Source organism: Vicia villosa, linkage group LG2 (genome assembly GCF_029867415.1).
Source record: "Vicia villosa cultivar HV-30 ecotype Madison, WI linkage group LG2, Vvil1.0, whole genome shotgun sequence".
NCBI classification, from domain to species: Eukaryota; Viridiplantae; Streptophyta; class Magnoliopsida; order Fabales; family Fabaceae; genus Vicia; species Vicia villosa.
In genome coordinates, this window is record NC_081181.1 from 211284897 (window position 1) to 211308601 (window position 23705).

The 23705-nt window shown below is 29.7% G+C and overlaps 2 protein-coding genes, 1 long non-coding RNA gene and 1 pseudogene across 3 annotated transcripts; 1 reads left to right on the forward strand and 3 right to left on the reverse strand.

The window, feature by feature from the left end:
* Positions 1–697: 697 nt before the first annotated feature.
* On the forward strand, positions 698–2796 carry LOC131648141 (uncharacterized; annotated as a pseudogene).
* LOC131651234 (thioredoxin H2-like) lies at positions 2534–3131 on the reverse strand. Its single transcript, XM_058920905.1, has 3 exons — positions 2956–3131; positions 2724–2846; positions 2534–2632 (listed from the first exon to the last, which is right to left on the reverse strand). The coding sequence occupies exons 1-3, from the start codon at positions 3085–3087 to the stop codon at positions 2534–2536; spliced, it is 354 nt and encodes a 117-aa protein (XP_058776888.1). The 5' UTR covers positions 3088–3131.
* A 3031-nt stretch (positions 3132–6162) lies between these two features.
* LOC131651236 (transcription factor bHLH162-like) lies at positions 6163–8048 on the reverse strand. The gene is made up of 3 exons (XM_058920906.1): positions 7899–8048; positions 7467–7808; positions 6163–6339 (listed from the first exon to the last, which is right to left on the reverse strand). Exons 1-3 carry the CDS (start codon positions 8034–8036, stop codon positions 6163–6165), a joined length of 657 nt encoding a protein of 218 aa, XP_058776889.1. The 5' UTR covers positions 8037–8048.
* A 12866-nt stretch (positions 8049–20914) lies between these two features.
* LOC131648142 (uncharacterized) lies at positions 20915–23348 on the reverse strand. The gene is made up of 3 exons (XR_009298050.1): positions 22978–23348; positions 22779–22883; positions 20915–21329 (listed from the first exon to the last, which is right to left on the reverse strand). It is a non-coding gene; the product is annotated as an uncharacterized LOC131648142 (long non-coding RNA).
* Between the last annotated feature and the right edge of the window lie 357 nt (positions 23349–23705).

Here is a 23705-nt window from a genome sequence, read left to right on the forward strand (position 1 = left end):
CGAGTTTGCCTCCCCTAAAGCCAAAAAAGCAATAAAACACCCCTAAGGCCGATTTAGACATATATATATATATATATATATATATATATATATATATATATATATATATATATATATATATATATATATATATATATATATATATATATATATATATATATCTCGCAAATATTTGAAAATCCATGATACATGTTCAAAGGGTTTCATATATTAGGGGTGTTCGCGCCTCGGTTTGAATCGGTTTTGAGGTAAAAATTAATCCAATCCAAAGGTAAATTTATTCCACTAGTACAAAAAGATTAATATAATTTTAAAATTTATACCCAATATACTAAAAACGGGTGTAAATCAGAAATGCAATGGCAATTTTGTAAATAAAATATTATTTTAAACATTATTAGGTGACAATATACACCCTATTTTCTAAAAACGGGTTTAAATTGAAAATATTATTATAATCAAATTTTAATTACTCCCTTTAAACAAAAAAATGGGTGTAAATTTATATGGAAAAAAATCATTTAATTTTATAACTCAAACTATATAGTCTATGTGGCATATTAATAGGTCTAAATTTATTAGATAAATAAAATACTTTAAACATTATACTAAAACTCTTTATTAGTTGAAACATTATCCTTTAAATATAATAAAACACTTTCTCTATTTTCTATTCAACTCTTCCAGCAAACCCATTTTTCACTCTCTTTCAGCAAACCCATTTTTCACTCGCGCGCTGCTTCAGCTTCAGGCAATGGCAATTGTGATTTCGGGTTTCAGCTAAGTTTGATTTCCTTTCACTAAACCACATTCATTCGGTCGTAAGCTGTCTTCTCGCTCACTCGCTCACTCTCATTTCGCCGAAAAACAGTGACGTTCTCAGCGCGTTCTCTTCTCGCTCCCGTGTACGTTTTACACCCAGTCGCCGCCACCGTTTCTTTCAGCCTCCCCACCTCGTAAGCTTCTTCCATTCCCAAATTCGATGCATGTTTGTTTCAGGTTTCTAATAATTAACTGTGGTTTTGCATTTTCAGAAATCCATAGCGTGTTTCACCAATTTTTGGATTGTTGATTTTGACTGTGTTTGGTTAAAGCTCAAGTTTACTAATAATTGAAATTGATCATTCCCAGATTCATCGAAAGTCAAAACCCAAATCTCCTTAACTCATTTCACAACATTCACTCAATGTTCTCCTCTCACAAAAAACACTCTCACCCCATTAAACCCTAAACTGCGATTCTCACCTCTCTCGCCTAACAATTCATCTGCAAAATTCTTAAATTTTTGATCACCGTCTCCTTTTTCGACGGCTATCGAAAGAGGATTCTCTCACCATTGATGTCGATTTCACTGTTATCGGAAGAGGATGATGTCGAAGTCAGTTCTTGCAACCGACAGTTGTTTTTCTTTTGGCAGCACAGTAATGATTCTGGCGGCGAAACTTCATCTACAAAATGATTTAGTGTTCAACCGTGGTGTTTTCTCTTTCACTGAAGGGTACAGATTTAGGGTTCGGTTGTGGTCTTCATCTTAGGTATGTCTCTTTATGTTCATGTATGGTGATTGATTCTGTTAAGTGGAATATCCGAGTTTCCGCGGGTACGAGACAAATGGATAACAAGTTTCAAGTAACAACCATGCATTGTATATATAAAATGAAGAAAAGAAAAATGAAAAAAATATTCTATTGTGGTTGAAATTTTGGAAAGAAATGGCGATGGCTTCTATGGCACTTTGTGTGAACTCAGTCAGCTTTCAGAATCGTCGCCGATATAACAGGTTACTCAAATTTCATTCATACTTTTTCATTTCTCTTCCAATTTTTTGGGTGCTTGTGATGATTAATCGATTAACAGTTTGTTTTTTTGCGATGTAGTGGAATGGTATGTGCGAGTTTCGGAAACAAAGAAGCAGCTACTTTGGGAGTGAAGGTTACAGAAGGTGAGGAGAAATTGCCAAAACTCGTTCTCTCTTCTCCGGCTGGTAGGTGCGTAATTCTATGCTTTTTTGTGTTTGTTTTTTTGAAGTTAATGGTCAAGTAGAATTGATGTGTTGAGTTTGTGCTTGATTGGTTGCAGTGAGGCTGAAATATACTTGTTTGGTGGTTGCATTACCTCTTAGAAAGTTCCTAGTGGCAAAGACCTTCTATTTGTTCGTCCTGATGCTGTTTTCAATAAGAAGAAACCAATAAGGTTCTTAGTTTTTATGAATTTTCTATTTTTTACTATGAAACACAGACTAGACTCTTTTGATTAGTTATTTTAATGAACAGTGGAGGAATTCCACATTGCTTTCTGGAGTTTGGTCCTGGTGCAATTCAACAGGTATCTTCCTTTATTCAATGCTTGTGTCTTGTAGTTTATGTTATTTTGTTTTTTAAGGTTGCATGTGTCAATTCAAATACAAGAATCTTCGATGGCTAATTGGTTTTGGAGTAACTGCTTAAATGTTGGTTTATGTAGCTTAGTGAAAATAGAAATGGCAACTTCGGTGCTTCCATTATTTGAAATTCCTAGTTTGTGTGATAACTTGTTAAAACATATGCTTGGTTGTATTCTTTACAGCCACTTTTCCATTCTTAATTAGAATAAATGTTGGCATTGCTTGCACCTGAAATGCACTTGCCACCTCCTGTTTCCATTAAATGTTATTTAATATTAATAAAAATGTTGCATATAAATATATAAATAAAAATTAAGATAATTAAAAGAAATTACTATACCATTAACTCATCCACATCAATCTTAATGAACTCAACATCTTTGTATTTTGCAGCAAATTCTTTGATAACTGAATTCATGTGTTTGCATGGTCCACACCATGCAGCCGTGAAGTCGATCACCATCTTTAAAGAAATAAGAAAAAAAATATTAAACCATTTTATTAAATACAAGAATTTCAGCCCAAAAATAAGAAAATTATAGAAAAGATGATTTTAAAAACTTAATTATTACCAGCTTGTTTGTTTGTTTGGAAGCCTCAAAGTGAGCCTTCCATTTAGCACTGGAATGGAAGGTGAGGATGGTAGATGGGTGTGATGATCTCTCAGCAACAACAGACTCTATATTGGAAATGTTGGATCCCATATTAATGAAACAATTTGTGTAGGAATTGTTGTTGTTGTTTTTGTTATGAGTGAATTTTGTGAGGAACTTATATAGAGTGACAATGTATTTATATATGAAAACTATGATATTCTAATGAAGACAAAAAGGGAAATTGAAGAAAGAGTTTGCGAGGAATTTGGATTGGACTGTTGGTGATTCTGAGAATGTGGAAGGAAATCCCGTTGTAACTTTAGAACTGAAGGATAATTCTTATAGTCGTGCTATATGGGATTTCAGCTTCCATGCTTTATACAAGGATAATTTTTAAGATAATTTTATTGCATATACTTTTCTCTTAAACTTGTGAAAGTAATCATTTTGTCATTACTTTTTGCATTGATCGTGTTTTGTAGAAGCTTAAACCATAATAAGCTCACAGGGCCTATCCCAAGAGAACTTACTCATCTTAAAAATCTCAAAATTCTGTGAGTATATTTCAATGTTTTTTTCTTCTCTTTTTCATGTTCTAGAATGGAAAAATCCAAGTTCAATTTGTGTACCTTCAACTTTCTCTTGTTGCCGTTGTTGATTGTTCTTGGGTTCTATATACAACTTACTAATATATATCTAAGTAATTAGTCGGTAAAAAAATCAAAGTAATTACTATAGTTGAAATATTTAATATGTTAGTGAAAACAGTATTACATGATTAAACTATTTAGTTGCCTAAGGAATGAAAATTCTATTTAGTCAAATATATATAATTGTGTTTTTAATTGAATTATTTCAAATAACTACTGGAAGACTGAAACTAGATAAGTTTAAGATACACTCTCACTTATGGCCAATATCCACGTTTAAGATACACTCTCACTTATGGCCAATATCCACGGAGAACTCAACTGAACCCCATTCACATCAATATGAAACTGCATGAGAATATGGCAGTTTTTAGTGAGTGAATGGAATAAAATAACTAACAATTTGGCCACTACATTGATCATACATGTGTGCATAGTGTAGTTAAAAGCAAAGTATGACTAGAAATGAAAAAGGTGAGTTTGTGTTTGTTTGTGTTTATGGATTATTTGCACAGGTACATTAGAAAGGATATCTCAGCAGTCTCTTCTCATAGATATTGGAGTCAATCAACACAAGAGCCAGTCTCCTTGTTGGACCAAAGAGATTAATTTGTTGTGTATTAATTAACACTGAATATATTGCAGGCTCTGAGTGAGAAAGGCTATGAACTTGTTTCCGGTGGGATTGAAAATCATCTAGTTTTGGTGAATCTGAAAATCATATAGGCTCTTAAAGAGGCTTTTGAGGTCTTTTGCAACAAAGGTGTTGCTGTAAACTCTAGTGCAGAACTTCTTGCCACTTTTTGTGATAACATTCTCAACAAAGGATGTTTTCATTATTTTATGGACTTTGGCAGTACATGTTCAACAAGTTAGAGCTTCATGTACTCATTTTAGGGATTGACAAGGCTGGCAAAACGGTAAAACAGTTTTTAACCTCGTAGTTTTTAAGAAATTAGAGGTTTGTTGTGTGGCTCTGAATTGCTATATAATGAATAATTTTGTAGACTTTGCTTGAGAAGATGAAGTCGGTGTACACGAATGTAGAAGATCTTCCTCCGGATCGATTTGTGGAAAGCAATTGCTTCTCCAGGACGTGGTATTTTGGCCATGGATGAATCCAATGCTACATGTGGAAAGCGGTTGGATTCAATTGGACTAGAGAACACCGAAGCTAACCGTCAAGTATGGCGTAAAATTATATATGAAGTGTTATGACTTGGTTAAAATATAATTTTTATGTGTATGATTTTATAGTACTTGAAATATTATGAATGGACATGATTTTGTATACTTTTTGGTTAATATTAAAAATATTTTGACTTAGTTAAAATATGATTTTTATGTGTGTGATTTTATAGTATTTGCAATATTATGACTGAAAATGAAATATAACTAAATGGTGTATATGAAATAGGGTGTAAATAGATTTAAATATAATATAATTGTTCATTCATAAAAGGCGTATTTACACTCGATTTTTATTAAAATAGGGTGTAATTAAGAACGTATCTAGACCCGATTTTAATTAAAACAGGGTGTAATTAAAACGTAATTACGCCCAATTACACCCGATTTTAATTAAAACAGGGTGTAATTAAAACGTAATTACGCCCAATTTTTACTAAAACAGGGTGTAATTAAAAACGTAATTATGTTCAATTACACCCAATTTTTATTAAAATAGACTGTAATTAAAAACGTAATTATGCCCAATTACACCCGATTTTTATTAAAACAAGGTGTAATTAAAAACGTAATTACACCCGATTTTTATTAAAATAGGGTGTAATTAAAAACGTAATTACGCCAAATTACACCCAATTTTTGTTAAAAATAATGGGTGTAAAAGCGTTAGACATTTCTCACCCTGTGGATATACACCCGATTTTTATTAAAAATAATGGGTGTAAATTTAATTAAAAACGGGTGTAAATTAACATTTTTGTACTAGTGTTCGCAGTTCGGTTCGGTTTTGGATGATTAATTAAAAAATCTGATCCGATCCATTATCATGTGGTTTATTTTGGATATCCAAATTACAAATTTTATTATTGATTAAGATTATAAAAATGTTAATAAATAATAGATTTAATATAATATATATAACATGTAGTATATTAAAAGTTAATATTATAAAATGAGAATGATCGATTATGGTTGAAGCATATGAAATAATAAAAATAAATAGATTTAACTAAACTAAAAAAATAGTATTAAGAAAATAAGTATCATCGACCAGTAAATTAACACATCATATCATATTAATAAAAACTAAATTAAAATAAATACCTATAAAATATATACTTGCAGTTTAGATCGATTTTAAAAAATCAATCTGAAAATGATCAGAATCGTGCGGTTTTTTTAAAATGATATCCAAACACATCTAATAATATTCAATTTTTTGGGATTTTCAATTTTTTAAAAATTAATTTGCGGTTTTTATTTGAATCGGTTTATATTTGAATACCTCATACTACACATAAATTAGTTACTGCACTGCATTTGTTGTATCTCTTATTCTTCTTTGTCAAGAATTCGGTAAACACTGGTTTACTATAGAATTTAAATCCCAATTCTCATTTCTAATCTCAAAATCCCACAACTGAGGCTCTGTTAATTGCACCACTCTCGTAGATCCATTCACAAGCTTTTTCAATCTTTCACCTATATTGGTCGCTCCAAATTGAAGCAATGATTGCAGAATCTACACAAAAGTATTTATCAAAGAAATCAAATCAGTCATACGTTTTGTTAATATTGAGAGTCTAACTGACTAATAACCTTTGCAAAATATTATCAAAATAAAGACTAAAGAATATACATGTGTTCTTAAACCGTAGTTATTATAACCACCATATACCTCTTTAAAAAGTTTATGCAATTAGGGTTGTTCAAAAAAGAATTAAAAAACTGAATTGTGAATAACCATTTGCACAAGAAATATGGTTAGGCCTAACTCAATTTTAAAAAACTGGTTAGTAGGGTGAGGATTGTCCCCACTTATCCGATAGCGGAAACCATTGTAGGTGGTCCACCGGATCTTAAAGCAATGCTCTGATACCATGTTAAGAAATGTGGTTAGGCCTAACTCAATCCTACCAAACCGACTAATAGGGTGAGAATTGCCCCACTTATAAACACATGTTCAAACCATATATTGTCCGATATGAGACTCCTAACCGTATTCCCCATTTATGGAACATCTTTATGAATTTGAAGGATTTAAACAAAAGAAAATCAGAAGAACCTACAACCTTCCAAGTTCCAACACACCAAAATTTTTTTTTTTTCCCAATTGCTGAACCCTTAGATAGGCCCGACACAAACCTGTATAATGAACCGGTTTGAGACAAACCATTAATGGTACATTTATGTTTTTTCGCACTACAGTTTGAAATTGCCGTCGGCATCCATGATCCATATTTGCAAGGGGAATATATATTATATTGTCGATGCAGTAGCTTCTTAGACAGCTTTAGACAATAAAATTTGTTGTGAATATTTAAAATTCTCAACCATGGTTTTAGTTTGCACAGTCGCAGATGCGGTTGCAGGTGTTGTGATTAGAGTCTTTACAATTGTTGCATTGCGTAGTGCCACAGTTGCAGTGTGAGGCGTGAATTTTAATTGAAAGGTGTTTATAATACAATATTGAAAAACACTTAATATCAAAATTTTCCATTATATTGGAAGTAAATTGAGTTAATAGCGGTCCACTGAGATTGTGAAGGCTAATGAATCTGCAATATTGTGGCAATCATGGGTGCATTTTGATATGTTTTATCATAGTATATAAAAGTTTGCAGAGTAGAAGCATGTATATTTTTATACCTCTGCATGCACAACATGTATAACTGAATCTCCTATCGATGAAGAATTTGCTGAGATGACCTCCACGTGGTCTTCCTGTAGTATTCTTAGAATTTCATAGAAAATGAACTGTTCATCAACCCCACATGTTACAATAACTTGTAGAGAAGAACCATTTTCATCAATCTCTATTTTTGGTGATTTTACGCTTCCTTTTGCTCCAGAAGAACTCAAACAGCCACTACGCGATCTCTTGCTTCTCATTAATCTTTCTTTCTTCTCCTTCGCCAATTTCAAATTTGTCTCTAAGCTCTTTATGTAGTTTATAGCATCGTCAACTTGATCAATTAGTGGTAAGGTTTCCTACATAAAATGAAAAATAACACCGAATTACAAATATTTTCTAACAATATTTAAATAAATTAGGAATGTTTTCAAGAAGAGATGATGCACCTTGGGATTATAGTTAGGAAGAAGAGAGTTGAGTTTGGAATGAAGATTCTTCATCTTATTTCTCCTATTTTTCTCTATTATTTTTCTTTCGACTTTTGTTGAAGAAGAAGGTTGACCAGCTTGTTGATAGGGATCCATTGAAAAACAACCCTGAATTTTTCTTAGTTAGGATTATGATAAGAAAGTTAATTAAATTGTTTATGTATATATAGTTAGTTATATGATATGATTTAGTTAGTGTTTCATACAAGATTTATAAAGTAGGGAAGCAAAGGACAAGACAAACATGTCATCTATTCGACTTCACATGCATATTCTCACACGTGCCTTCACTGTTTTGTTGTCATTATTTTCAATATGCGATTAATTTGTCAAATATTGCGTCCACCTCTATCTTCAGCTAAATTTTCAATTAGATTTGTAATTTTCTACTTAATCTTAGGAATAGGGATAACTCCATTTTTTTTAATAAGAGTTTTATTATTATTACTATTATTACTATTATTATTATTATTATTATTATTATTATTATTATTATTATTATTATTATTATATTTTTTTAATTAATTGTAAATTGATTTTTCTATTATTTATTATTTTGGTTTTGGTTCTCCAATTTTAAAATCATTTTTTCAATCCTTTTATTTTGTTTTTTTAATAAATTTAATCCTTTAAATATGAGAGCATTTTTTAATGATATGATGCTCAATCGGCGTAGGTGTCATTAGTATAAAACTATTCCAACTTATTTTTTATATTTTAAATTTAAGTTAACTAGATTGTGGACCCGTGAGATGTAAGGGCACTTTAGGATTGAAAAATATAATATTTTTATTATTATTATTAGTGTTAATTTATAACAATTACATCACTATTAATATTATTTTTAATTTAATTTTAGTTTTTATAATTATAATTTAAATATTCATTATAGTTGAATTTAATTATTTATTTCAATGATTTTGTTCTTTGATATCACAATGGTATTTTTTGCATCAATTTTTTTGTAGTTTTGTTTTAAAGGGTTATTATTTTCATTAAAATATTTATTACAAAATAAAATTGTTACATAGAAATAAAATATTTTCATATGTTTTTAGTATCTCTTAAAATTTTTGACGCCGTCATTGTTTACAAAAATATTTTAAATAAAATGAAATATATTATTAATGGTATACATGATTATATAATTATACAAAAAAATTGACTTTATCATTTTTTAATATAATGTAAATAAATTTCTTTCGCTTAGTTATGTTTAAATTATACCATATTCGAATGATTTTGATTTTGATTGACATAATATTAATAAAATTATTGAGAAAGATATGAATATAATCATTTCTGATTTCTTTTTGTCTTAAAAAAGAAAAAATATAAATTCGCTTCATAGAATAAGATATAGGGAAAAAAGCAACAAAAAAAATCCTACATGTTCGATATTGTGCAAATTTAAGAGAAATACACATGTGTGAAATATACAACAACAAAAAAACTGTAAAAGTGATAATCAAATAATACGTTTAGGATTAGTCGTGGTTATAAAGTTGACGAAGAATGATAGAATTTTAATTTTAATAATTTGAGTGGTTAAAAATAATAAATTGAAATTAATTATATGTTTCAATCCAACCAAATTTAATTCTTTGTTTAAATATCTTTTTTTAATTGATTTTAATCGATTGATGTTATAAAACCAATTTTAATGATTTGAGTGGTTAACGAATTAATCAATATTAATTCTTTGTTTCAACGAAGTAGAATCTAATTCTTGATTTCAATGTCTCTATGTTACTCTTTGTATGAAATTTAGTTTTTATAATTTAAAATTTGTTATTATTATTATTATTATTATTATTATTTTTATAGCAGTGTCTCAATATAATAATTATTATTATTATAATATCAATTTAATAAATAATATAATTAAGGTATATATATATATATATATATATATATATATATATATATATATATATATATATATATATATATATATATATATATATATATATATGGCATATCATATGAGAATGTCTTTTTATGTGAGAATGAATCTGAACCATTGAATTTTAAAATAAATGGTGGAGATTATGGGTAAATATTTTTTTTCTCTCTTCTACATCATTTATTTCAAAATAGAGATTTCATTTATAAATATAGAGATGTATTGTAGATTGTAATTAGTATATTGAAAATTATATTTAAATTGTAGTGTGAATTTTCAAAAGCAAATGTTGCAAATGAAAAAAAGACATTGTATTTATATATAAATTGTACATATAGAATTGAAAACTCTAGAATTGATAAATATGTATTAAACCAAAGTAAATAAATAAATTATATTTAAATATGAAGTTATAATTAATATAATAGAGATATTATTAGTGAATGATATAAATTTTTACCAGATACATAAATATAATATGCTAAAATATATTGGTAATATAATACAATGTTTGAGAAAAATTAATGATTGTATAGTGTAAGGTAATATATTTTATATGGATAATCTTACAACAATATTAGAAATTGAATCATATATGGCCGGCCTACAATTATCTTTATAACTATAGTAATTAATTAAGATAGCTATGAGGCTTGCTTACATATATGACCGACCTGAAATACTCTTTATAAAAATATTAATTTATTAAGATAGCTATGAGACATGAAGAGTCTAGAAAAAATTAGTATAAAACATAATTATAGAGAATAAAGATATAATTGCAAGAGAAACCCATACTTTTGTTGGGAGAATTGAAAGACAATTCCTTGAATTTGAATAAAGAGTTGCATTCTGAAATCTAAATAAAAATAATGATATGTTAAATTTGTGGACGGGCCTTGAAAGATAGATATTTGAGTAAAACATCAAAATATAATATTTAAAACTCAAAATAATGATATGTTAAATTTTTGGATGATGTAATTTTTAGAGTTAAAAACATCAAAATACTTACATGAGATACCATTAACAAATGAATAATCTTTTACCCTATGACGAAAATAAAATTAACAATCAATACACATGTATAAAGTAACAGCAATGTTATCTGTACACCAAAGTGTACACCTACACTGTATGTACGGACGACACTGTTCATGTACGGACGGTACTATTCACCGTCCGTACATGAACAGTGCAATATTATATTAATATATTTTTTAAATATTAATTTTTTAAAAAATATTTTTTTTATGTTTTTTAAAAAAATATTTGACAATACCTGCAGATTTACTTCCGGATTTACCTGCATTTCACATTACCTGCGGATTTACCTAAATTCGTAGATAAATTCGCAAGTAAATCCGCAGGTATTGTCAAATTCGTAGGTAAATCCGCAGGTATTGTCAAATATTTTTTTAAAAAACATAAAAAAATATTTTTTAAAAAATAATATTTAAAAAAAACATAAAAAAATAATATTAATATAATATTGCACTGTTCATGTACGGACGGTGAATAGTACCGTCCGTACATGAACAGTGTTGTCCGTACATACGGTGTAGGTGTACACTTTGATGTACAAATAGCATTTTTCATAAAGTAAGAAATATGAGATAAAAACTATCATATAAATTTGAAGATTAGCACAAAAATGAAAATCTGAAACCTAAGTCACATATTTATACTCACATCTAAAAAGAGGGCAAATAAATATTAATAAAACTATAACAGAATTTTTTTTTATTAAAATTTGATATTAATACACTTATTATGTGAGTAGTTAGAATTAAATAGTTTTATAAACAGTAAATTCAATAAAAATGTAACGGAACTATTAAAATTTATTTATAATTATGTAAGAATTAAATTTTAGAAAATGAGTAGCATGATAAACTGTCAATTCAATGATTATTTAAAGGTGAAATTAATGAAAGGCGTTATAAAAATAATTTTAATTAAAATATATTAGTGGTAAAGAAATTATAAAAATTAATTTATAGTTATATTAGTATGATTAACTTTTATAATTTTTATATAATAATAAATAAAAAATGAAATTTCATTTAAAAAAGTAGAAAACATATCCCTATTGTACATTTCAAATTTAAAAAACTATAAAGAATAAATATTAGAATATAAATGAAGAAAATTGTTTTACATATAAAGTTAAAAATATTTTTTTATATAATGTTATTAATATATTAACATAAAATGCATATAAACTTTAAACTATTATATCATTAAATATTTAGTATTATTTTTAAAAATATTTAATTTACTTAATTATTTAATGCATATTTTTTAGTTTCGTAAAAACATTTTTATTTTATATTATTTAACGCATATTTTTTAGTTTGGTAAAAACATTTTTATTTTATATTATTTAATTATTAAAATGAAATGCTTAAGAACTTTAGACTATTCTATTATTTAACCTTTAGGTCCATTTTTATATTATTATTTTTTATAAGATTTTATCTAATTCAATTTTTTAACATATATTTTTTATTTGAAGGATTTTTTAATTATTATCAACATGATTTTGGAAGCTTTAAAATGTTAGGTATAAAAATCTTTTTAACAATATAAAATAAAAAGTACTATAACAACTTTATTATTTTTAATAAAATATTAATGTCACTTTTTATTAAAAATAATTGTAATTTAATATTTTACGAATAAAGTAGTAAAAAATTAAAAAATCTTTTACAATATTAGTTACAATTTTAATGATCATTAAAATGAAATTTATTTTGAATTTTTATTTTTATATATTTTTATTATTGTAATGTGTTAATTACAATTTTAGTGGTAACCAAAATGAAAATTATAGAAAATATAATTATAAAATTTAAAAAATGAAAAGATATATTATTTGGATTAGGTGATTTTTTTAATAATAATTAAATCAATTTAATTTGAAAAGCTATGAGAGAATGACACATCATCTTGAAGTTAGGGTTTTGTCTAGGGTTGCCATTATGACAACCTTAGATTTATATTAAGTAGATGTTATTTTAAAAACTTAATCATTCATTTTTAAAGGTAAAAGTGAAAAAATTAACATGTAGTTTGTTTTCATCTTATTCATTTCATTATCGTCTTCCACCAAAAACATGAACCTAAAAATATTGACATTCATTATTCAATTATTGTCTTCTCCGACAGATTGATTCAACTCTGTGCTCGTGCTTTCTAAAATAGTGGCGCATCCTCAACTCAGTTTATTTTTGGTGCTCTGTGTTTGTTCGTCATCTTCCCAGAATGTGTTCGTTCATTCGTCATCTACTCGGATCGTGTTCGTTTGAGTTCAAAATATCACACACATCATATAGATTACGGTAAATTATTTTGTCTTCTATTTTTTTTGCATTTTTTATTCGAAGCCAAAATGTTTGTATAAGTTTTATTTTTTTATTTGAAGCCAAATGTCTAAAACATGTATCATTTTCTCCTAATATACAACTCTTGTGTTCCTCATTGTTTGAAATGGTTGTTGATGTTATTTTTTTATTCACATGTGCTCCCTAATGTCTTTAATTATTGCCAAATAACTTTCCATAGGCCTTAGCTTCTTCATTTTCACCTTCCTGTTTTATGAACTTTCCTTCTTTGACATCTTCATTCATTATGTTAAGACTGAAACAATAACCTTAAAGGAAGTATTTTTCATTAATTTGGGCAAAAAAACTAAATTTTCTCATCCCTTACTTCAAAGGCAAGCTTTCCTTTATTTAAATTTATTATAGCACCAGTGGCTAGGAGAGATCTACCTAAAATAATAGGGATTTGAGAATCTTCCTCCATCCCCATGATCACAAAATCAATGGGTATAAATATTTGCCTATTCCTTATGGGCACATCCTTCAATATTCCAATTGGGTAATTAACTAACCTAGCTTCCAATTGTAGAGAAATATTGATAGATTTCATCTCACCAAGATCAAGATTTTTATTCACATATAGGGGCATTAGGCTAGCGTTGGCTCCTAAGTCACATACCACTTTCTCGAAACTCATATTTTTGATAACATAAGGTATTGAAAAACTCATAGGATCCTTAAGCTTAGGTGATAAGTTATTTTGAATTATGGCGTTACAGTCTCATAATCCTCCAATTTTTTATTATTAAAGAGGATCTCTTTAAGAAATTTAGCATATGAAGACATCTAAGGTATAGTCTCGATGAAAGAAACATTGATATGAAGCTTTTTAGTAGTTCCACAAACTTCTTAAATTGGGCTTCTACTTTTTCCTTTGCAAGCTTGTGCAGTAACGGGATAGGTGGCTTATTGGAAGGAGGAGCAACATAGGATTCCTTCTTCTCTACCTCTTCAACCACCTCTTTCTCAGGTGGTGTTGGTTCACTCTTTTTTGCTTTCTTACTTTTCTCATTAGGATCCTTCACTTGCTTATCGCTTCAAGTAGTTACATCATTCATATGCCCTTTGGGGTAAGGCTCGGGTTGCCCTAGAAATGTTATAGGAGGCACATATGATGATTCTTTTTGATAAGCAACCTGGGAGATTTGAGTCTCCAGCAACTTATTATGGGTACCTATGGAGTTTACTTTGGATACTAGCTTATTCATAACTTCACTCACATGTAGATTATGGTTTTTGAATTCATCATTTTTCTTAGTCTGACATATGATCAAATTTTCCATCATTACTTCCATATTTGACTTCACAAAGGTGTTGCCACCTACATGTACTTGGAAATCAAGAGGAATAGAACTAACTACAAACTAGGGAGAATTATATTTATAAAAAAAATTGGGACGCCCTCTCCACCCAGGGTTGTAGGTATTAGAGTACGGATTACCGCTCTTGTCATTATTAAGATAGTTAACACTTTTTTGGTCAATTCCTTCAGCGAACATCCTTTGGAAATCCACTATGGTATGCTTTTTTAGTATGAAAATCTCACAGAAGATGTAGCAGGTAGAGTTGGTGGGGGTAATACTTAGTCGTCTTGTACTCATCATGCACTAACTTTGTAAAGTTCATCCTTTTAAGGGGATTTCGTAGTGAGCAGTCACTTCCCCACAAGTGGTTGTTCTTTGACATGTCCTCAATGACATTATGTTATACCCAAATTTTGTCCGGGTATTTTACCATTATCTGGTTTTTTCATTCCATTTTATTTCGAATAATTTGAATAGTCCATTTGGTAAAGACTTGAGTGTAAGGAGGTACAAAGTGAGAGGCCCCGAGTTTGAATCCTACCTTTTTCAAGTTTTAGTGCAATTTTTTTGTTTTTTGCTAACATGATCATTTTCCTATAATTTTTTATTAGTATTTTTTTTAGCATAATTATTATTAGATTTTTAGTTTTTATTTTATCATTATAAATAAATAAAAGTGCATTTATTTTAAATTTAACCTTTTTTATTGTTTCCATAATCTTACACGTTTTTAATATTAAAAAAAATAAAAAAGGGAATTTAAATTTAATTTTTTTTCTATTTTATGTATTTTTTTTAAATATTATTTTTCATCAATCATGATTTTATGCATATTTTAGTCTTCAAAAAAAATATGTCTTTTATTTTAGCTATTATTTTAAGAAACAAACCAAAAAAATTTCACAAAATAAATACTTTTTGATTTGATTTTATATTATAATCCTCAATCTTTGATTTAATTTTATTTCAAATTCAATTAGGTGATTTCATTTTCAATGTCTAATTTAATTTTTTTAATTTTTAATTTGAACCTAGTTCTCTACAATATAAATAGACTTACAATATTTCACACAAGGATCCACTCTCACTCACACAATTCTACACATTCACTAATCCACCCACATTTTTTCATAAGAAAACCTTTTTTACACAGTTTTTTTATTACTGCCACTTTTCTCTATCCTTTACTAACCCTTTTCTCTCCATGTATGATTTTAACAAAAAAAAAATCTTTTCACCATTTCTTTTACATATATAACACCACATTTTCTAAACTTTGTTCATTTACACAAGTATCCTTCACTTTTTTACAGTAGAAACAACATCAACCCCTTCACATATAAACTCTACTAACTTGCAAAAAATCTTCCATTTGCATTCAAATATTATTCAACCAAATTCAACAATCCATACTATTTCTACCAAAACCAGTAGAAACCTTCTCACAACAGATTTGTTTTCAAATCTCCTTAAACTTATAAAAATAAACCCCTGTTTTCATAAAACTCCAAACATTCATCACCAATGTCTCATCTTTATGGATCATTCATTAACTCAAAACAATTAATTTTCTTTATGTCGTTTAAGTAACTCGAAATTATTCTTCTTTTTTCTTATTCTCAAGATCTTAATAAATTTTATTTTATTTTTTAAAAATAGTTGACTCAAAGTTTTTTTAGATAACTTAAATGAGACATTACCATGTAAAACCTAAAAATAGTTTAATAGTTATGTTGGCATTTTTCCTACAGTTTCGAGGAAACAAGCATATGAGGCGTCGTTTTTCATGTGATGATTAGATATTTTGAATTGTACTAGTATTTTCTTGTATATTGAAAAATTGAATTGAAGTACTTGAAGTCTCTGTAGAAGTTGTTGAAAGTCTAGCACTGTGCAGTATGTGAAACTGTTAAATTTGGTCAATAAGCCGCAATATTGATGCACAATTATTTGATTATTAGTTGTTGTTTATTAGAATACCTGAAAATGTTTCAATAGAACAAAACAATATTTGGTCAATTATTTTCATTATATTATTCTGAATATGTTTCAATATTTAGTGGGCCGACAAGTTATTAACGTTATCAACGAGGAACTTTAAAATTTTGAAGAATAAATATTTTCGATAGTACAACTACTAATATAATTTTTAAGAAACAAAAACATTTACCTTGTTTAATGATGCAAAAATCAATGTTAGTATTATATTTGACTTAGAAAATAATTGAAAATTCCGAAAAATTCCGAAAGAGTCAATGTATTACTAAATATTCAGAAAACTATTATATTTTTTTTTAGAGTGTGTTTGGATAGAGTAATTGAAAAATTTTAAGAAATTTAAAATTTTAAATAATTTAATTGAAATACATTTATTTTTAAATTTATTTGTTTGAATAAAATATTAAAATAATTCATTGTTAAATTTTTGGAATTATTTTTATAAATTTTAAAGCTTTTAGGCCAAATTAAAAAAAATGAAAAATAGGAACCAATTTGTAAATTTTGAAAATTTGAAGGGACTAATTTGAAAATTATTAAGGAATAATTTGCAATTTTTGAAAATTTTTGTGCTTGAATTTGAAATTTTTATAAAATATGAGGACCATCTTGTAAATTTTAAAAAATTAATAATAAACAATTTTTAAAATATAGAGTGAATGAGCAATTTCAAATTATTTATTTTTTGGTGTCATTTAAAATTCATTAAATTTAACTTGAATAAAATACATCATTTTAACAATTCTCCATATTTTTCATCCAAACAATGGATTTTGGTCAAGTAATTTTCAATTTTCTCAAAAAATTAATTTTTCTCAATATAATGTTTCATCCAAACACACTCTTAGTCTCATATACATTTAAATTTCAAAGATATGCATCTAAATAGATATGAAATTAAAATAAGGGATGAATGAGACATTGAATTTTTTGTATTACGAAATATAATTTGGATAAGAGATGTGTAATATTTTGTACTAAACTTATATTAGTACAATATTTTATCATATAAAATTGTAAATTAAATGTTTTCAAATAATCACTATTATAAATAATATATTTTTTAACAAAGGTTTTTCCTCATTCAACAAAAAATTTAGGTATAAATTCTGGACGAACCACATTTTAATTTATAAAAACAAATCAAATATTCTCCTGATAAAAATCAAGTTTTTTTTTTAAATACCACTACCTTACCCCCAACAATTTTTTTCTGAAGCTCTTATGACCTCTTTGTGGGATAATCATTTATGCGATTGGAGTTTCATTTTGTCTAATAGTAGTAGTGGAGTTCTTCTCTCTATTTGGTGTAGCTCTAAGGGTAAGTTCCTTTTTTCCTTCTTGGGCCCTAGTTTTTTTGGAAACCAGAGTTGCTAAGACTGTTTGTTTTGTGGTAATTGTGTACTCTAAGAGTCTTTTATCTGATAGAGAGGTTAGGTGGACATAATCGTGTTTGCGTAAAGACAACTTGGAGGTTGCATTTGGTGTGTTCTACGTGACTTTAACTATGTTTTCTTTCTTGGTGAAACATTAGAAGGTGGAGGCTCTTGAAATTCTTATAGGGGTGCTGGCTGTTGGGTTTTTTAAAACTTTATTTCTCATATGAAGTCGGTTGATCTCTCCCTTTTACGTAGAAAGTTCACTTCGTTTCAGCATAACGGCGGTGCCGTCAGAAGTTTGGACAAGATCCTTATTTCTAATAGTTGGTCAAATTTTTGGATTGTGATGACTCTTTCGGCTCTTTCTATGAATTTTTTATAACTATCCTTTCATTATCAAGTATTATATTCAACTATAGAGGCAGAAATCCTTTCGCTTTAGTAAACATTTGTTATCTCACTACAGTTACTCTAAAGTTGTTCTTTCTCGTAGTATAGATCTTTAGTTCAAGGTTGGAAGGATTTTGTTTTGTAGGAAAAGTTTAATTTCCTTAAATTCGTGCTTAGTGGTTAGAATAAGCAAGTGTTTGGAGTTTCAAATTGATTACTTAAAGAGGCAGTTAGCATATTAGATGCTCTGATTGATTGAAAACTTTTATATGAGAAGGAGATTCACATACATTGTTGTAAGATTGTATAGCTTTGGTCTTAGTTAAAGATTAAAGATTCTCGAATGTTCAAAAGATCCAAGTTTATGTGGCTTAACGGAGGTGCTTCTACCTCTAGTTGTTTTCACGCTTCTATTAAGAGTAAGAGTAAGGGGGATGTTATTTTAGCTATTTCAGAGATCTGCAAGGAGCCAAATTTTGACAGGCCTCGCCTTGATGAATGGTCTTTCCCTTCCTCTGATGATGATAACCTACCCTCGACTACTTCTTATACTCTCCAAGAGCTAGATGGTGGTATTGCCTTATGCGATGATAACACGAGTCCTGGCCTTGATAGTCCTACTTTCTCTTTTTTTTAGAAGATTTTAGAATTGGTTTAGGGAAGATGTTGGGTTTTTGATCAATTTCATCACTTTACTTCGTTACCTCATACCTTTTCTTAATTATTTCTTTCGTTGGTTCTTTATACAAGTTGCTGGAAAAAGTGTTAGTTGTTAGACTATAGGAGGTCATGGAAAAGCTTGTTTATCTAAACTAATATGCCTTTCTAAAAGGAAGAATTTTGGTAGATGGTATGGTGATTATGAAGGAAGTACTTGACTAAGATAAAAAGCTAGGAAGCTTTGTCTCATTTTCAAAGTGTATTTTGATAAAAGCGTATGACTCTGTGAGTTGAGAGAATCTAGAGAATATGTTGGTTAGCTTTGAATTTAATGACAAGTGGATGTATTAGATTAAAGCATGTGTTTTTTTAGAAATATCATAATATTGGTCAACGGTTGCCCAACTTAAGAGATTAACATTCATAGGGGTCTGAAGTAAGGGAACCATGTAGCTCCCTTTCTTTTCTCGTTTGTGACTGAAGGGTTAAATAGTTTAGTTAGGAGGTTCGTTGAGTTGGATCTTCTCGCTGATTTTAGGATAGGAGTGTCAGGCTTTATGGTCTCTCATCTTTAGTATGTAGATGACGCTCTTATCTTAATAGATCCACATGTTAAGACCCTTTGGACTATAAAGGCTATTGTACATATTTGAAATGTTTAGGCCGATCAGGCAAGTCGACACTAGAAGGAGGAGGTAGATACAAGATAAGATGGATAAGAGTTAGGACTAATCTTAAGTAAGATATTAACCCAGCTCAGCATGGACCTTCAACCCGGCATGGACTTTCAATTCGGTTATGGTCCTCTGTCTGTTTGAGACAGATTCTCCAAGTCGGTAGACGTTATCATGAGTAGGGTCGGAATCGTTCACCCTAGTCGGCCATAACAATCGTCCACGTACAAAAGGACTCTGTCGTTACAGGTGTTACAATCCCTTAATGACCAGACGACGGAAGTTACTATATATATATATAGTTCGCTCATTATGGAGGGAATCCAAGGTTCCTCCATTTATGATGGTGATTACTGCTCCAGCAGTTATAAATAGGGCTCCCAACTGAGGAATAAGCAAGACACTTCTATTCTCGAGCTTGCACCACTTGCACTGCTCAAATCCCTAAAGAAAATACTTATAAACTCTTGTGTAACTTCGTCGGAATCCTCTTCCGGGAAGTAATCAAAAGTGTTCTGCAAGAACATCTATTCTTTAGGATTTCGAGCTATAACTTCGAGCCACAAGATGCATTTTTCTCAGAGTAGTATAATAGGGGTTATGTAGACTTTGTTTCACTACAACACGGAAGCCCTATAAGAGCGCTTTTTTTGGGCTTTAAGAGCGCTTTAAAGCGCTGTCAAAGCCAGCGCTGGCGTAGGTAACGAAAGCGCTTTTAAAAGCGCTCTGGTAGCCCCCCATATAAGAGTGCTTTTTCCAGAAAAGCGCTCTGGTAGCCCCCCCTATAAGAGCTCTTTTTCCAGAAAAGCGCTCTGGTAGACCCCCCTATAAGAGCGCTTTTTCCAGAAAAAACGCTCTGGTAGACCCCCCTATAAGAGCGTTTTTTCTGGAAAAAGCGCTCTTGTAGCCCCCCTATAAGAGCGCTTTTCCAAAAGCGCTTTCGTAGGTTGCGTTTTTTTTTTGTTTTTTTTCTTTTTTTTTAAACTTAGGCAGCGCTTTTAGTAATAAAGCGCTTTAGTAGGTGGCCCTTTAAGAGCGTTTTTTAGAAGCGCTGTCGTTGCTAAATGAGGTATTTTAAAGTGCAACCTGTAATTTCAGCCTCCCAGTTCGACCTGTAATATTTTCGACCTGTAATATATTTTCAACCTGTAATATTTTCGACCTGTAATATATTTTCGACGATATATTTTCAACCATAGGTAGGACTATATATATACTAATATAATACCATTATAATATCCAAAATTATATATATACATCATTATAGTTCCTGTCAAACAAACTAAATCATGTAAAGTATGATATATATACAGAAAGTTTCACATGTAACTAACTCATGTTAAACAAACTAAATCAGTAACATCAACAATATTATACTTCAAATATTGGCAACAGTATGAACAAAGTTAGTAACCACCTAGAGTACTATAATATTATACTTCAAAAGTTTGTGTAAGGATCTGGAGGAGGATAAGGGTATGGAGGGTACATGTAGTTCACAGCTGGTGGTGGCCTTGCATACATCATTGGTTGCTGAAATCTTTCATTTCCAACCATTGCACCACATTAGAATTGGCAGCCGTCATAGCATTCATAAGCTGTGCATGATTCCCATTCATCACCATGTGAGGACCATTCCCCATAGCTAAAATAATCTCCCAATTTGAAGTTCAATTTAATGACATTCGAATGCTAAAACAATTCAAGTACAAAGAGACCAAAGCAGAGCAAAAATTAAAGCTAACAAAATGAAGAAAAATCAAATCAGTTACAAAATTAGAACATCGTTTGAACCAAACAAATGCAAAAATGTCCAGAGTATATCAATTTTCAATTGTAACACACTAAGAAGACCAGGTTGAAGGTTAATCTCATAGAATAATACAAGAACAATAAACAATTTCCAATCATTTGAAATTCAATTCAATGACATTCGAATGCTAAAACAATTCAAGTACAAAGAGATGAAAGCAGAACAAAAATTAAAGTTACAAAATGAAGAAAAATCAAATCATCTATAAAACTAGAAAACGGTTCTTAACCAAACGAATTCAAAAACTTCCAGTGCAAATCAATTTTCAATTGTACCCATATGAGAGGACTAGATTGCAGGTGAATCACATAGTATAATACAAGTGCAAAAAATGATTTCCAATAAGGAAATCATTTGAAGTTCAATACGATTCGATTCAATCCAATCCAATCCAAATGCTAAGACAAAAGTTCAAAAATATTTAAATAAAGCAAAAATCAAAGTCAACAAAATGAAAGAAAAAAAACAAATCAATTACAAAACTATAGCATGTTATATCTCAAGGTTAGTATTCTCAAAACGAGTAAGTACCTAACTAAGTAGAAAGTTGGTGTGGGGTCCTTAATGGATAAGGCTTCTGCTCCTCCATTACCTACTGGCAGCATTTACATGGAAGAGGTTCATGTTAAGGTTTGGTTTCTTTAATCTCTAAAATCTGAAACAATTTGTGTTTTTGTTTATTTAGTCTGACAATTTTAGTTGGCAGCATAAACTTTCTGCTTATTTCGGAAAAGTAGTTGTTATTCAGTGTCTAATTCAGTTCTTTCTATGCTAATAGCTTGGGGAAGAATTGTACTTCACTGTTGGCTCCCAACACATTCCATGCTTCCTGATTTATGCGAGATGTGTGGACACCTTCACAAAATCTCCACCTACAATCTCACACAAACAGCATACTCACGTTCCACTCACAACGACCAACATTTTCTCCGCCTTGTACGCCGTTCTGTTTCCATTTTTCCTCACATTACTCCACGCCATAAACCAATTTCCGCTTGTCCCTCCGTCTTACCTCCTACATGCGTGAAACAACCAAAACACTCACTCAGCCAACCTCACATATACCCAACATTCGCTCCACCTTCTGAACATTTCTGCCGCCGTAAGCCGAAAGAACAACAAACTGCTCACATCCCTCTTCAAACCATTACCCTCCATTCACCATCCCATTTCGGCAACCCACTACCAGCAACAATATCCAGCACACCCCGCACAGTACGGGCCACACTTCCACTCAGCGTAGTTTCATTTGTAGATTCTCTTGATAGAAAGAAACACTTACTAGACAAAATAAAAACAGAAACAACGTAGAAAGCTAAAAAAAGTACCTGATTCTTGGTGAGACGTCTTCTAATAACTCTTGTCTTCTTAGGACGAAAATCCAAAGGCAAGTATTTCTTCTTCTTATAAACCCTCAATGCCGACTTTTGCTTCTGTGAAATCAAAGTCAAATTCATACACAATCAGTGAAAACCCTAATTTTACAATTTACAACATAAAGCAATAATCTGAGAGAAGAAAGATTACTAGACACAAATGAACAGAAAGATGACAGTGGTGAGCTGACGAAGGCTGAGTCCGGCGGAGATTGAGTTTTCTTCGTTCTTTCTATTCGAGTGGAAATCAGAGGCGAAAAGTGCATCAATCGGAGGAAGAAGAGGACTGAGGAAGAAGAACACTGATTGAATCGATGAATCGGACGAAGGGGACTATCAATGAATCGGAAGAAGAAGAAGGGGACTATGCTAGGTTACTTTGTGCGTTCTTGAAAACTTTGTCCGCGAAAACCAAAATTATCCCCTAAAAAGAATATTAATTTTTATAATAAATTTTATTTTGTGTTATATACGTATTTTATAATTAAATACCGCTTTCCTGCAAACTCTAACATAAGGTAGTCTATTAATAGCGTTTTTTATAAAGCGCTATATCAGTGAAGATTAGTGAAGAAAATTAATAACGTTTTTAAAAAAGTGCTAACATAGTAAAGAATATTAATAGCGTTTTTTAAAAAGTGCTAACATAGTTAAGAATATTAATAGCGCTTTAAATAAAGTGCTATCTAAGTGAAGTTTAATAATAGCGTTTTTTTACGAAGTGCTATCAAAATGACATTCACTATATCCTATAATAGCGCTTGACAATAAAGTGCTATTATAGATGTATTTGTTTATTTTTTAATAGCACTTTATTTAAAAGGGCTATTAAATTAAGTGATACAAAATATCAATTTTGGCGTAATGACTTGCACTACA

Excerpts from the sequence above, each read along its gene's own strand:
- LOC131651234 (XM_058920905.1), bottom strand. The coding sequence starts at position 3,087 with ATGGGATCCAACATTTCCAATATAGAGTCTGTTGTTGCTGAGAGATCA. Across the intron at positions 2,847-2,955 it reads CCAAACAAACAAACAAGCTG|ATGGTGATCGACTTCACGGC; the intron begins GTAATAATTAAG and ends ATTTCTTTAAAG. Across the intron at positions 2,633-2,723 it reads TTGATGTGGATGAGTTAATG|GAGGTGGCAAGTGCATTTCA; the intron begins GTATAGTAATTT and ends TAATGGAAACAG.
- LOC131651236 (XM_058920906.1), bottom strand. The coding sequence starts at position 8,036 with ATGGATCCCTATCAACAAGCTGGTCAACCTTCTTCTTCAACAAAAGTC. Across the intron at positions 7,809-7,898 it reads TTCCTAACTATAATCCCAAG|GAAACCTTACCACTAATTGA; the intron begins GTGCATCATCTC and ends CATTTTATGTAG. Across the intron at positions 6,340-7,466 it reads TACATGTTGTGCATGCAGAG|ATTCTGCAATCATTGCTTCA; the intron begins GTATAAAAATAT and ends ACTTTTGTGTAG.